The 12,529-nt window shown below is 38.4% G+C and overlaps 1 protein-coding gene across 2 annotated transcripts in view; it reads left to right on the forward strand.

The window, feature by feature from the left end:
- Positions 1–12,529, forward strand: part of TENM1 (teneurin transmembrane protein 1) — a 1,301,460-nt gene that overhangs the window by 1,247,992 nt on the left and 40,939 nt on the right. For both annotated transcript variants that reach the window (XM_033111932.1, XM_033111941.1), the window contains one exon: positions 534–1,044. In XM_033111932.1, coding sequence (XP_032967823.1) covers positions 534–1,044 — 511 coding nt within the window. The remainder of the gene's footprint in view (positions 1–533; positions 1,045–12,529) is intronic.

Here is a 12,529-nt window from a genome sequence, read left to right on the forward strand (position 1 = left end):
TTTATAGTTATTTTGCTAATTTATATCTTTCATTCAAGACAAATCTAATATTTATTCCAGTTATCAAATTTGATGTTCTGAATCATTGTTGCACTTACAGACTTAGTATACTTTGATAATGTGACAATGGGAATTAACTGAAGAAAGATCCTTACTCTAGGCACAGTAGGACTGAAAGTCCTATAAGCATTGACAAGCATAAGTCTCATGGATTTCCAGTCAAATTTTATGTGACTGTTACTATTTACTCTTTTTGTATCTTGCAATACAATAGATACTGAACAGCCGGATTAAGGATTTCACAAAATTGTTGTTACTAAGATCATTGCAACTTACTGTTTATCTTCAGTGATACTTACTCAAGAATTTTGAATAATGGGTTTCAAATTTGTCAAGGAGGACATGCAGACAATGTTGGTTCACTGATTGTTCCCTTTAAAATGACTCTTAATGTACATTGGTTTCTGTATACGGTATGTTCATATAAATGCTTATGATGACAGTTATTAAAATCAGGTTTCTTTCTCCCACAGGTGATGGTGGTTATGCTAAGGATGCAAAGATGAAAGCCCCTTCCTCCCTAGCAGTGTCGCCTGATGGTACTCTCTATGTGGCAGACCTTGGGAATGTTCGAATTCGTACCATTAGCAGGAACCAAGCACACCTGAATGACATGAACCTTTACGAGATTGCTTCACCCGCTGATCAAGAACTCTACCAGTTCACTATCAATGGAACCCATCTTCACACCTTGAACTTGATAACAAGGGACTATGTGTATAATTTCACCTACAATGCCGAAGGTGACTTGGGTGCCATTACCAGCAGCAATGGCAACTCGGTGCATATTCGCCGGGACGCAGGTGGAATGCCCCTTTGGCTTGTGGTACCTGGTGGGCAGGTGTACTGGCTGACCATAAGCAGCAATGGAGTCCTGAAAAGAGTGTCAGCCCAAAGCTATAATCTGGCCTTGATGACCTATCCAGGAAACACAGGGCTGCTGGCTACCAAAAGTAATGAAAATGGATGGACAACTGTTTATGAGTAAGTTTCTAATTCTCACCATAGGCTTGCTCAGATTTTTATTTGAAATTGTATTATACTGGGGAAATGGCTTAGTAATTGCTGGTTGTTACATGCTATTTTCTCCTAACAACCACAATAAAAAATAAAGTCAAGAAGAAAAGTGTACAAAATTCCTAGGATTTAAACCCATTTTTCCCTAGCAGTTTTGTAGCACATAATAATAAAAACATAGACTGAGTGAAGGATCAAGTTTGGCACTGCAAGAGACAGGAATGAGATAGAAGTCCATGCACTCAAGAAATTTACAGCATACCTATGACAACAAGATAAAAATTTTATTTAAATAACAAAACCAGAAAGTTTTTCAAAAACAGCAAAGAAGTGGTGTGTTTTAACTAGTATTTATTGATCCCTGTGGGGTTAGATGGATGAGTAAATGAATGTGCGCCCAGCCCAGCTCAACTCAGTATAAGTTGCTGTGGGAGATAAGAGAGAAGTTAGAATATAAGAAGTGGACCCTGGAAAGCACTATGAATTGATGTAGGGCAAGTGCTGAATAGAAGAGGCTACACTTCATTGGCTGCTTCTGTGAAATGTGAAGCGAAATGCTCCTATACAAGGTTGGGCTTCCCCATTTCTCTGCACAAGTCAAAGAATCAGGTACATTTTGGCATTCACAGACTGGATGTGTGATAACATTATTTAAAAAGGCATTAACACAAGATGTGTCTGGCAGCAAGCTACAAAGAGGTGTCATGACACAGAAATGGAGACCATTGTCCTTGCCTTTTAAAGCATGGACAACCTTGTTTGCAAGTCAACACATTTAGAAAGCTAGTCTGCCAGCACTCGACAAATATCTTTCCCACAAAGGGAACCGCTGAATTTTTAACCAATTTCCTGAATGAAGATAATTCATGGAATCTGAACCACTGAGTCTGAAATGGCATTAAAGTGAAGAATGTGAGAAGTGGAGATATTAAGTATGAGGAGTTCCAAGTGTGACTATTTTATGAAGATATAGAAAATATGAAGAGAATATGTCCAGTCTCAGGAGAGCCTCCTGAGGAAAGGGACAAAACAGCTGGCGTTCAAGTTTTGGCTCATTTCCCAAAGGAATGCCACTTATACAAAAGAGCTGGACAACATTTTAGTTTCACTTAGAAAAATGCATTCAGTTGTTTCTATTGCAAGTCTTCTTGTGTTTTTTGAAAATTTTCTCTTACATCTTAATAACAATAATAAAAGCCACTGTTCACTGAAGCTTTATTATGTGCCAGGTACTAGGCTAGGTGATTTACATACGTTACTATTTTTTGATCCCCAAAATAATATCATGGGATAGGTGCTCCTAGTACGCCTCTTTTATGGATGATGAAATTGAGACACAAAATGGTTAACTTGTCCTGATTCACACAGGTTTCCAGCATTCAAACTCCAACAGTCTGACTCAAGAGCCCACATTTTTAAATACCTTAAGAAAGATAAAGTTGCTAATAAGAATATCTTTAAAAAAAATTATGCAATATCACATTGCAACTGAAAGTAGACCAACTATTTTGAAAGCTAATGGTTGAATTCAGTCAAGCAACAAGAAATGGCTTAAGTATTAACTTAGTTTTCAAAATAACCAGTTAACCCCATTTATTTATTAAATCATCACATTATACCCTTTAAATATTTACAATTTGATTTGCCATGTATACCTTGGTAAAACTAAAGAAAAAACACAAAGTATCCCATTCCACTGTGTATTTATTTATTCAACAAATATTTCCTGAGCACCAGCTATGTGCCAGACAGTGTTCTGGTGCTGGTGATACAGTCATGAACAAAACAGATAAAAATCTCTACCTTCATAGAGCTTACGTTGGAAGGAGACAAATAAAATGTACAGAACTTCAGATACTGATACGAAGTTTGACAATTAAGTTCATAAACTTGTTGCAATGATGTTGCTAACCTTTTTTGATATCAGAGGGATTATTCATTATGAATTTGTACCAACTAGACAAACAGTTAACCAAGTTTACTATTTGGAAGTGCTGAAAAGGTTACATGAAAAAGTTAGAGGAGCTGAACTTTTCGCCAACAATTCATGGCTCTTATATCATGACAATACACCAGCTTACACAGCACTGTCTATGAGGGAGTTTTTAGCCAGGAAACAAATAACTGTATTGGAGCACCCTCCCTACTCACTTGATTTGGCCCCCAATGACTTCTGTCTTTACCTGAAGATAAAGGAAATACTGAAAGAAAGACATTTTGATGACATTCAGGACATCAAGATTAATATGACAGCTCTCATGACCATTCCAGAAAGAGTTCCAAAATTGCTTTTAAAGCGTGGACTAGGCGCTGGCATCAGTGCATAGCTTCCCAAAGGGAATATTTCATAGGTGACCGTAGTGATATTCAGGATTGAGGTATGTGGCACTTTTTCTAGGATGAGTTCATGAACTTGGTTGTCAGACCTCGTAAGTTCTGTGGAGAAAATCAAGCAGATTTAGGGAAATCAAGAATGTGGGGCAGAAGGGTTTTTATTTCCGATTGAATGGTCAGGGAACACTTTATTAAGAAGGTGACATTTGAATACAATAGTGCCTCCCTTATCTGTGCTTTTGCTTTCCACGGTTTCAGTTACCTGTGGTCAACCATGGTCTGATAATATTAAATGGAAAATGCCATAAATAATCCATAAATTTTAAATTGCACACCACTCTGGGGAGTGTGATAAAATCTTGCACTGTCCTGTTCCTTTCTACCCAGGATGTGAACCATCCCTGTTTCCCACAGATCCACACTTGTTAGTCACTTAGTAGCTTTCCTAGTTATTATATCAACTGTCATAATATCGGTATCGCAGTGTGTGTGTTCAAATAACCCTTATTTTACTTAATAATGGCCCCAGAATGCAAGGGTAGTGATGCTGGCAATTCAGATATGCCAAGAAGCCATAAAGCACTTTCTTGAAGTGAAAAGGTGAAAGTTCTCGACTTAATAAGGAAAGTGAACAAATAAACAAACAAACATACTGAAATTTCTAAGGTCTATGGAAGAACAAATCTATCGTTAAGTTGTGAAGAAGAAAAAATAAATTAGTGCTCATTTTGCTGTCACACCTCAAGCTGCAAGATGGAAAAGGCATTAAATTTGTGGGTGGAAAACATGAACACAGAGAGACCACATTCACATAACTTGTATTACAGTATATTGTTATGTGTTCTATTTTATTTTTAATTATTATTGTCAATCTCTTACTGTGCCTAATTTATAAATTAAGCTTTATCATAGGTATGTATGTACAGGAGAAAAAATAGTATATATAGGATTCAGTACTATCTGTGTTTTCAGGCATCCACTGGGAGTCTTAGAATGTATCATCTATGGATAAGGGTGACTACTATAAATACCTGTAGGAGGTGAGGGAATAAGCCATAAAGATATATGGGGTAAAAGAAGAGAAAGAACATTCCAGGCAGAGTGAATAGCAACTGTACAGGCCCTGTAGCAGGAACAAATCTGATGTATCCAACAAATAGTTGTATCCAAGGCAGTGACTGTGACTGTAGTATAGTAAGTAAGAGTAATTAGGAGATGAAATCTAAGAAGTAGCAGGCTACTTCATGTAGAGCACTGTAGGCTTCCATAAAGACTTTTACTTTTGTTGAGTAACAGATGGAAACACTGAAGAGTTTTGACTAAAAGAGTGATATAATCTGACTTATATTTTTAAGAATCACTCTATTGAAAACAGATAGGTGGAAATAGGAAAACCTAATGCCAATAATCCAAGCAAAAATGGTGACTTAGATCAGAGATTGGGCACAGTAAGAAGTTGTAAAATCCTAAACATATTTTGACAGTAAATATATCAAGACTTACTGACAGATTGGATGTGGTGTGTGGGAGAAAAAAGGGTTTATGACCTGAGCAAATTGACCTGAGCCTTCGGCATTGTAGGTGAAATTATACACATACCGTGTTTCTCTGAAAATAAGACCAGGTCTTACATTAATTTTTGCTCCAAAAGACGCATTAGGGCTTATGTTCATGGGATGTCATCCCGAAAAATCATGCTGGGCTTAATTTATGATTAGGTCTTATTTTCAGGGAAACACGGTAGTGCATTATACCAGATGGGTGAGCGGAAATTCTGTTTTGCATATGATCAGTTTGGCTAGACATCCAAGTGAAAATATCAAATAGGCAATTGGATATATAAGTCTGGAATTAGGGGAAAGGCTGGAGATTTGAAATTTGGAGGTCCAAAGTTTGCATCCACTAGTATTTACATTGTACTTAAAGCCATGAAATGGGATGAGATCTCCATGGAAGTGAGTATAGACAGGGAAGATAAGAGATCTGTGACTGAACCTGGAGCATGCCAACATTTAGAGTTAAGCATATGAAGAGGAACCAACAAACAGACTGAGAAGGAAAATCCGATGAAGTAGTAGGAAAACCAGGAGAGTGAGATGTCCCAGAAGCCAAGTGAAACAGGAAGGAGAAATCAATAGTGTCAAATACTTCTGATAAGTCAAGTAAAATAAGGACTGAGAATTGACCAGTCTACTATTGTGGAAATCATTGTTGACCTTGAGTAGAGCAGGTGCTGTGGCACAGTGGGAGACAAAAGCCTGAGCAGAACAGTTTTAAGAGAGAATGGATACACATATGTTCATAGCAGTGCTATTTATAATAGGCCAAAAAGTGTAAAGAACCCATGTTCATCAAATCATAAACAGAAAACCCAAATGGGGTATATCAATACCATGGAATATTACTCATCCATAAGAAGGAATGAAGTTCTGACACACGATATAACATGAATAAACCTCAAAAACAGTATGTTAAGAAGCCAGACAAAAGTACAGGTATTGTATAGTTCCATTTATATGAAATATTCAGAAAAGGCAAATTCATACAGGCCAAAAGTAGATTAGTGGTTCCCAAGAGCTGGGGAGAGTAGTGAATGAGGAATGACTGCTAATAAGTATGGGGTTTATTTGGGGGGTGATGGAAAAGTTCTAGAAGTGGTGGAAGGTCCAAGATGGCAAAATAGGTAAACACTATGCCTGCCACCTCTCAAGATCACATTAAAATTACAACTAAATTATAGAACAATGAACCTTGAAAACCGTCTGACAACTAGCTGAACAGAACCCCTATAACTAAGGATACAAAGAAGAGGCCACATTGAGACTGGCAGGAAAGGCAGAGACATGAAACAGGCTGACCCCAAACCCACAAATAGTGGTTGAACACTGGGAGGGACACCTCAGAAGCAGGTGAAGTTCCCCCCTAAAGAGTGAGGGGTCCCAGTCCCATACCAGGCTCCCCAACCCAGTGATCCTGTAATGAGAAGAGGAGTCCCCACAACATCTGACAGTGAGAAATCAGTGAGGATTCCACCAATCCATCCCAGGGAGATGAAAGGCAGCTAGAAACCCAGACGTCCTCTTAAAGGGCCTACTCATAGATGCACTCACTTGAAAGCACTCACCCTGGGATCTGGTGGAATGACAGCAACTCAAAAGGCACAAGTGACTTAAAGAGAAAGACTGAGTTGTGTGGCTTAGAGCAAGGGCTAGAGGGACAGCTGCCATTATCTCTGTGTGGAGCCCGCCTCTCATGTAGTTTGCAGGAGGGCACCTTCTTTTCTGTGTTGAAACCTCCCCAAAAGGGTCAAATCTGAGATCCCATTGGTCTGGTAAAATCTGTGTGTACACACCATCTTAGTGACTCGCTGGAACCCCACCCACCTACTATGGCATCATTGGGGACAGTCTCATCTCCTGCACAGCCTGCCCCCCCCCCCCGCCACAGGCTGACAAAGCCTTTTACAGCAAAATATGGCTTGCAATGGCCAAAAGAACTTTCAGTGGTTGATGAACAGCTACAGCTTGCCCTGTAGCCTTTCTTAGGTGGCTCTCAGGGATCTGTGAGCCCAATGCAAACAGTGGCTGGCTGCAGTGGTGTTTTGTGGGGCAGCTACAGACTCATCATTGGTGCAAGAACTGAATCTGCATTAACTGTAAAAACCACTGATCATACCCCAGTGACTCCCTGGGACCCTACCCTGTCAACCCAGGCAGCATCGCTGAGGCTACTGTCAACACAAGGTCAACCAGCCCAGCCCACACACCTAAGGAGGTTCTTTCAGCAGCTGAGCCTTACAGGCAGCCAGCAGATGGCAACAGGCCAAGGGGGTCCTTGGGCCTTTTGCTAAACTGCCACAGACCCAATACAACTGGTAGCTGACCTCAGTCACAGTGAGGCCACCCCCACATGCCTCCAGATGCAGCACAGGCATCAACCAACTATATATACGAGGTGTGATAAAAAAATACAGTAAATACTTAAATTTAAAAAATTATTACAGTAAAAGACACATTGTCATTAATCTGTGTGACACAGAGGATTGTCATGATGGAGGATAATTTACAGCACACTTTCAAACACATGTCTCAACTGTAGCTAACACCTGACTGCACCAAACAAGTTGAAACTTGTCACACACTTTTACTAAGGTGCAACATGTCGCTTCTCATATTGAAGTCCCCTGCCTTTCCATTGGATGGCACTTGGCAGCAGCATTCACTGTATTTTGTGATCACAACAAAAAGGCTGTATGTCACACATCGTTTCTGGTAGGGCAATTTCTGTCAAATAAAAATGTTACAGGGTATCCTCATCCACTTTATTCACTGGATCTGGCAATGTGCAACTTCTGACTCTTCTCAAAAGTCAAACGTAGGATATGGAGGCAGCCACGACAGTGCAACTAAAGACACTCATGAAATAGGAATTCCAGAACTGCTTCAGAAAGTGGCAAGAATGATGGGATAAGTGTGTTTGAAGCAAGGGACAGTATTTTGAGGGGATTAATGGCAATGTGTCTTATACTGTAATATATATGTGTGTGTGTATATATATATATATATATATATATATATATATATATATATATATACACATTCACCGTATTGATCACACTTTGTAGCTTTGTTGCTCCTACCAGGTAGCTCCGGGCCACGCTAAAATTGGCCTGCACGTGATCCCCTCTCCAGATGAACCAGAAACAACACATCCAGAGGCCAGTCTCAGACCACTCCAGAGCACTACTCGATTAGCCCCATAAGCAGCACATCCAAAGGGTGGTCTCAGCAGGCATAAGAGCCCACTGTGGCGAATCCTCCTCTGAGGGGTGAGCTCACACACTGCAGCTCATACACTGTGGGCATAGCCAAACCTCACAACCAGTAGGCCTGAGAGTCAATCTAACCCACTGACACACCAAAAGCAATCAAGGCTCAACAATAACAGGAGAATACACACAACACACACGAGGGACACTCCTGGAACACACACACAGGTGATCAGGGAGACTGTGCCACTGGGCCACACAGGATACATACTACATAAGAACACCTGGCAAAGACTGAAAGACATAAGAGATCTACCTAATACATAGAAGCAAACACAGAGAGTCAGCCAAAATGAGGAAACAAAGAAAAATGTCCCAAACAAAAAGAGGATAAAATTCCAAAAATAGAACTAAACAAAATGGAGGCAAACAACCTACCAGAGATAGAGGTTAAACACTGGTTATAAGAATGCTTAAGGATCTTGGAGACAACTTCAACAAAGAGGTAGTAAACAAGAATAAAGGACATACAAACCATAAAAAAGAACCAGTCAGAAATAAAGAATAAAATAAATGAAATGAAAAATACACTAGAAGGAATCAACAGCAGATGAAGCAGAAGACTGAACCAGCAATTTAGAAGACAAGGTAGCAGAAAACACCCAATCTAAACAAACAAACAAAAAAAGATAAAAGAATAAAATACTATCGGGGTGATAGATGGAAGGGGGTTAGGGGACATGGTGAAAAAGGTAAAGGGATTAAGAAATACAAATTGGTAATTATAAAATAGTCATGGGAATGTAAAATAAAGCATAGGGAATATAATCAATAATATGGTAATAACTACGTCTAGTGCCAGGTGGGTACTAGTCAGGGTGATCACTTCTTAAATTTAAAAAGCAGAGGGAGTTAAAGGGGAATAAGAGGTTCAAAGTTCCAGATATAAAACAAATAAGTCTTGGAAATGCAACATACGCATAGGAAATATAGTCAATAATATTATGATAGTGTGGTACAGTGTCTGATGGTTACTGGACTTATCATGGTGATCACTTCTTTAGCATAGGGAATATAATCAATAATATGGTAATAAATATGTAGAATGCCAGGTGGGTGCTGTAGAATAATTATAGTGTACATCTGAAAATAATATAATATTGTATGTTAGCTATATTTTGATTACAAAAAAAAAGTTTTAAGAAATGAAGATAGTTTAAGGGACTTCTGTGACAATAGCAGCATAATAACATTTGCATCATGGGAGACGTAGTAACAGAGAGAGGAAGGGACAGAGAATATATTTGAATAAATAATGACAGAAAACTTCCCTAACCTGGTGAAGGAAATAGACATACAAGTCCAGGAAACACAGAGAGTCCCAAACAAGATGAACCCAAACAGGCCCAAAACAAGACACACTATAATTAAAATGGCAAAGGTTGAAGACAAAGAGAATCCTAAAAGCAGCAAGAGAAAGACTACTAGTTACTTACAAGGGAGCTCCCTTAAGATGGTCAGTTGATTTCTCAACAGAAACTTTGCAGACCAGAAGGGAGTGGCAAGAACTATTCAAAGTGATGAAAAGATAGAACTTACAACCAAGACTACTCTACCTAACAAGACTATCATTTAAAACTGAAGGAGAGATAAAGTGCTTCCCAGACAAGAAAAAAGTAAAGGAATTCATTACGCCCGAGGCAGTATTACAAGAAATGCTAAAGGGATTTCTTTAAGAAGAAGAAGTAGAGGGAAACATATAAACAAACAATGATCAAAAACATGGACAAAAAAACGGCAATAACTATGTAGCTATCAATAATCATTTTCAATGTAAATGGATTAAATGCTTCAATCAAAAGACAGGGTAGCTGAATGGATAAGAAAACATGATCCCCCCGGGGCACAAGGATGGTTCAACATCCACAAATCCATCAATGTGATACATCAAATAAACAAAATAAAGGACAAAAATCATATGATTATATCAATTGATGCAGAAAAAGCATTTGACAAGATAAAACATCCATTTATGATTAAAACACTTAATAAAATAGGTATAGAAGGAAAATACCTTAACATAATAAAAGCTATATATGACAAACCCTCAGCTAATCTCATAATTAATGGTGAAAAACTGAAGCCCTTTGCTCTACATTCAGGAACACGACAGGGCTGCCCCTCTCACCTCTGCTTTTCAACATAGTGTTGGAAGTCCTTGCCAGAGCAATCAGGCAAGAGAAAAAAATAAAAGGCATCCACATTGGGATGAAGAAGTTAAATTATCACTTTTTGCAGATGACAGGATGCTATATATAGAAAACCCTAAAGACTCCACCAAAAAACTACTAGAAACAATCAACGAATACAGTAAAGTCGCTGGCTACAAAATCAACGTACAAAAGTCCATTGCATTCCTATATACTAACAATGAAATCTCAGAAAAAGAAATACAAAAAAAAAATTCCTTTTACAATTGCAGCAAAAAGAATAAAATACCTAGGAACAAACTTAACCAAGGATGTGAAGGACCTATATGCTGAAAAGTATAAGACATTTTTGAAAGAAATTGAAGAACACACAAAGAAATGGAAAGACATTCCGTGCTCATGGATTGGAAGAATCAACATAGTTAAAATGGCCATATTACCCAAAGCAATATACAGATTTAATGCAATCCCCATCAAAATCCCAATGGTATTTTTTAAAGAAATAGAACAAAAAATCATCAGATTTGTTTGGAACCACAAAAGACCCCGAATACCCAAAGCAATCTTAAGAAAAAAGAACAATACTGGAGGTATCACACTCCCTGACTTTAGCTTGTACTACAGGGCTACAATAATCCAAACAGCATGGTATTGGCAGAAAAACAGACACATAGACCAATGCAATAGAATTGAGATCCCAGAAATAAAACCACATAAATATGGACAGATAATTTTTGACAAAGAAGCTAAAAACATACAATGGAGGAAAGACAGCCTTTCAATAAATGGTGCTGGGAGAATTGGAAAGCCACGTGCAAAAGAATGAAACTGGACTGCTATCTGTCACCATGTACCAAAATGAATTCAAAATGGATCAAAGACTTAAGCATAAGACCTGACACAATAAACTGCATAGAAGAAAACATAGGTACTAAACTTATGGACCTTGGGTTCAAAGAGTATTTTATGAACTTTACTCCAAAGGCAATGGAAGTAAAAGCTAAAATAAACGAATGGGACTATATCAAACTTAAACGCTTCTGCACAGCAAAAGAAACCATCAACAAAATAAAGAGGCAACCAACTGAATGGGAGAAGATTTTTGCAAACAGTGCCTCCAATCAGGGGCTAATATCCAAAATATAAAAGGAAGTCATGAAACTCAACAACAAAAAAACAAACAACCCAATTGAAAAATGTGCAGAGGACCTGAAGAGAGATTTCTCCAAAGAGGACATACAAATGGCAAATAGACATATGAAAAAATGCTCAACATCACTAATCATCAGAGAAATGCAAATAAAAACCACAATGAGATACCACCTCACCCCAGTCAGAATGGCTATCATCAACAAGACAAATAGTAACAAGTGTCAGAGAGGCTGTGGAGAAAAGGGAACCCTCATATACTCTTGGTGGGAATGCAGACTGGTGCAGCCTTTATGGAAGGCAGTGTGGAGGTTCCTCAAAAAATAATGAATAGATTTACCATATGACCCAGCAATCCCTCTCCTGGGTCTCTACCCCAAAAATCTGAAAACATTTATACATAAAGACACGTGTGCTCCAATGTTCATTGCAGCTTTGTTTATGGTGGCCAAGACATGGAAACGACCAAAATGTCCTTTGATAGATGAATGGATAAAGAAGTTGTGGTATATATACACAATGGAATACTATTCGGCGGTAAGAAAAGATGATATAGGATCATTTGTGACAACATGGATGGATCTTGAAAGTATGATGCTAAGCAAAATAAGTCAGACATAAAAAGCAGAGAACCATATGATTTCACTGATATGTGGTATATAAACCAAAAACAACAAAAGAAGAAGACAAACAAATGAGAAACAAGAACTCATAGACACAGACAATAGTTTAGTGGTTACCAGAGGGTAAGGGGGATCAAATATATGGTGATGGAAGGAGAACTGACTCTGGGTGGTGAAAACACAATGGGATTTATAGATGAGGTAATGCAGATTGTACACCTGAAATCTATGTAATTTCACTAACAATTGTCACCACAATAAATTTAAAAAAAAAAAGAAAAAAAAAGAAAACATGATCCATATGTACATATGCTGTTACAAGAGACCCACCTCAGATTGAAATTCACACATAGGGCTGGCCCGGTGGC

This window comes from Rhinolophus ferrumequinum, chromosome X (genome assembly GCF_004115265.2).
Source record: "Rhinolophus ferrumequinum isolate MPI-CBG mRhiFer1 chromosome X, mRhiFer1_v1.p, whole genome shotgun sequence".
Classification (NCBI taxonomy): domain Eukaryota; kingdom Metazoa; phylum Chordata; class Mammalia; order Chiroptera; family Rhinolophidae; genus Rhinolophus; species Rhinolophus ferrumequinum.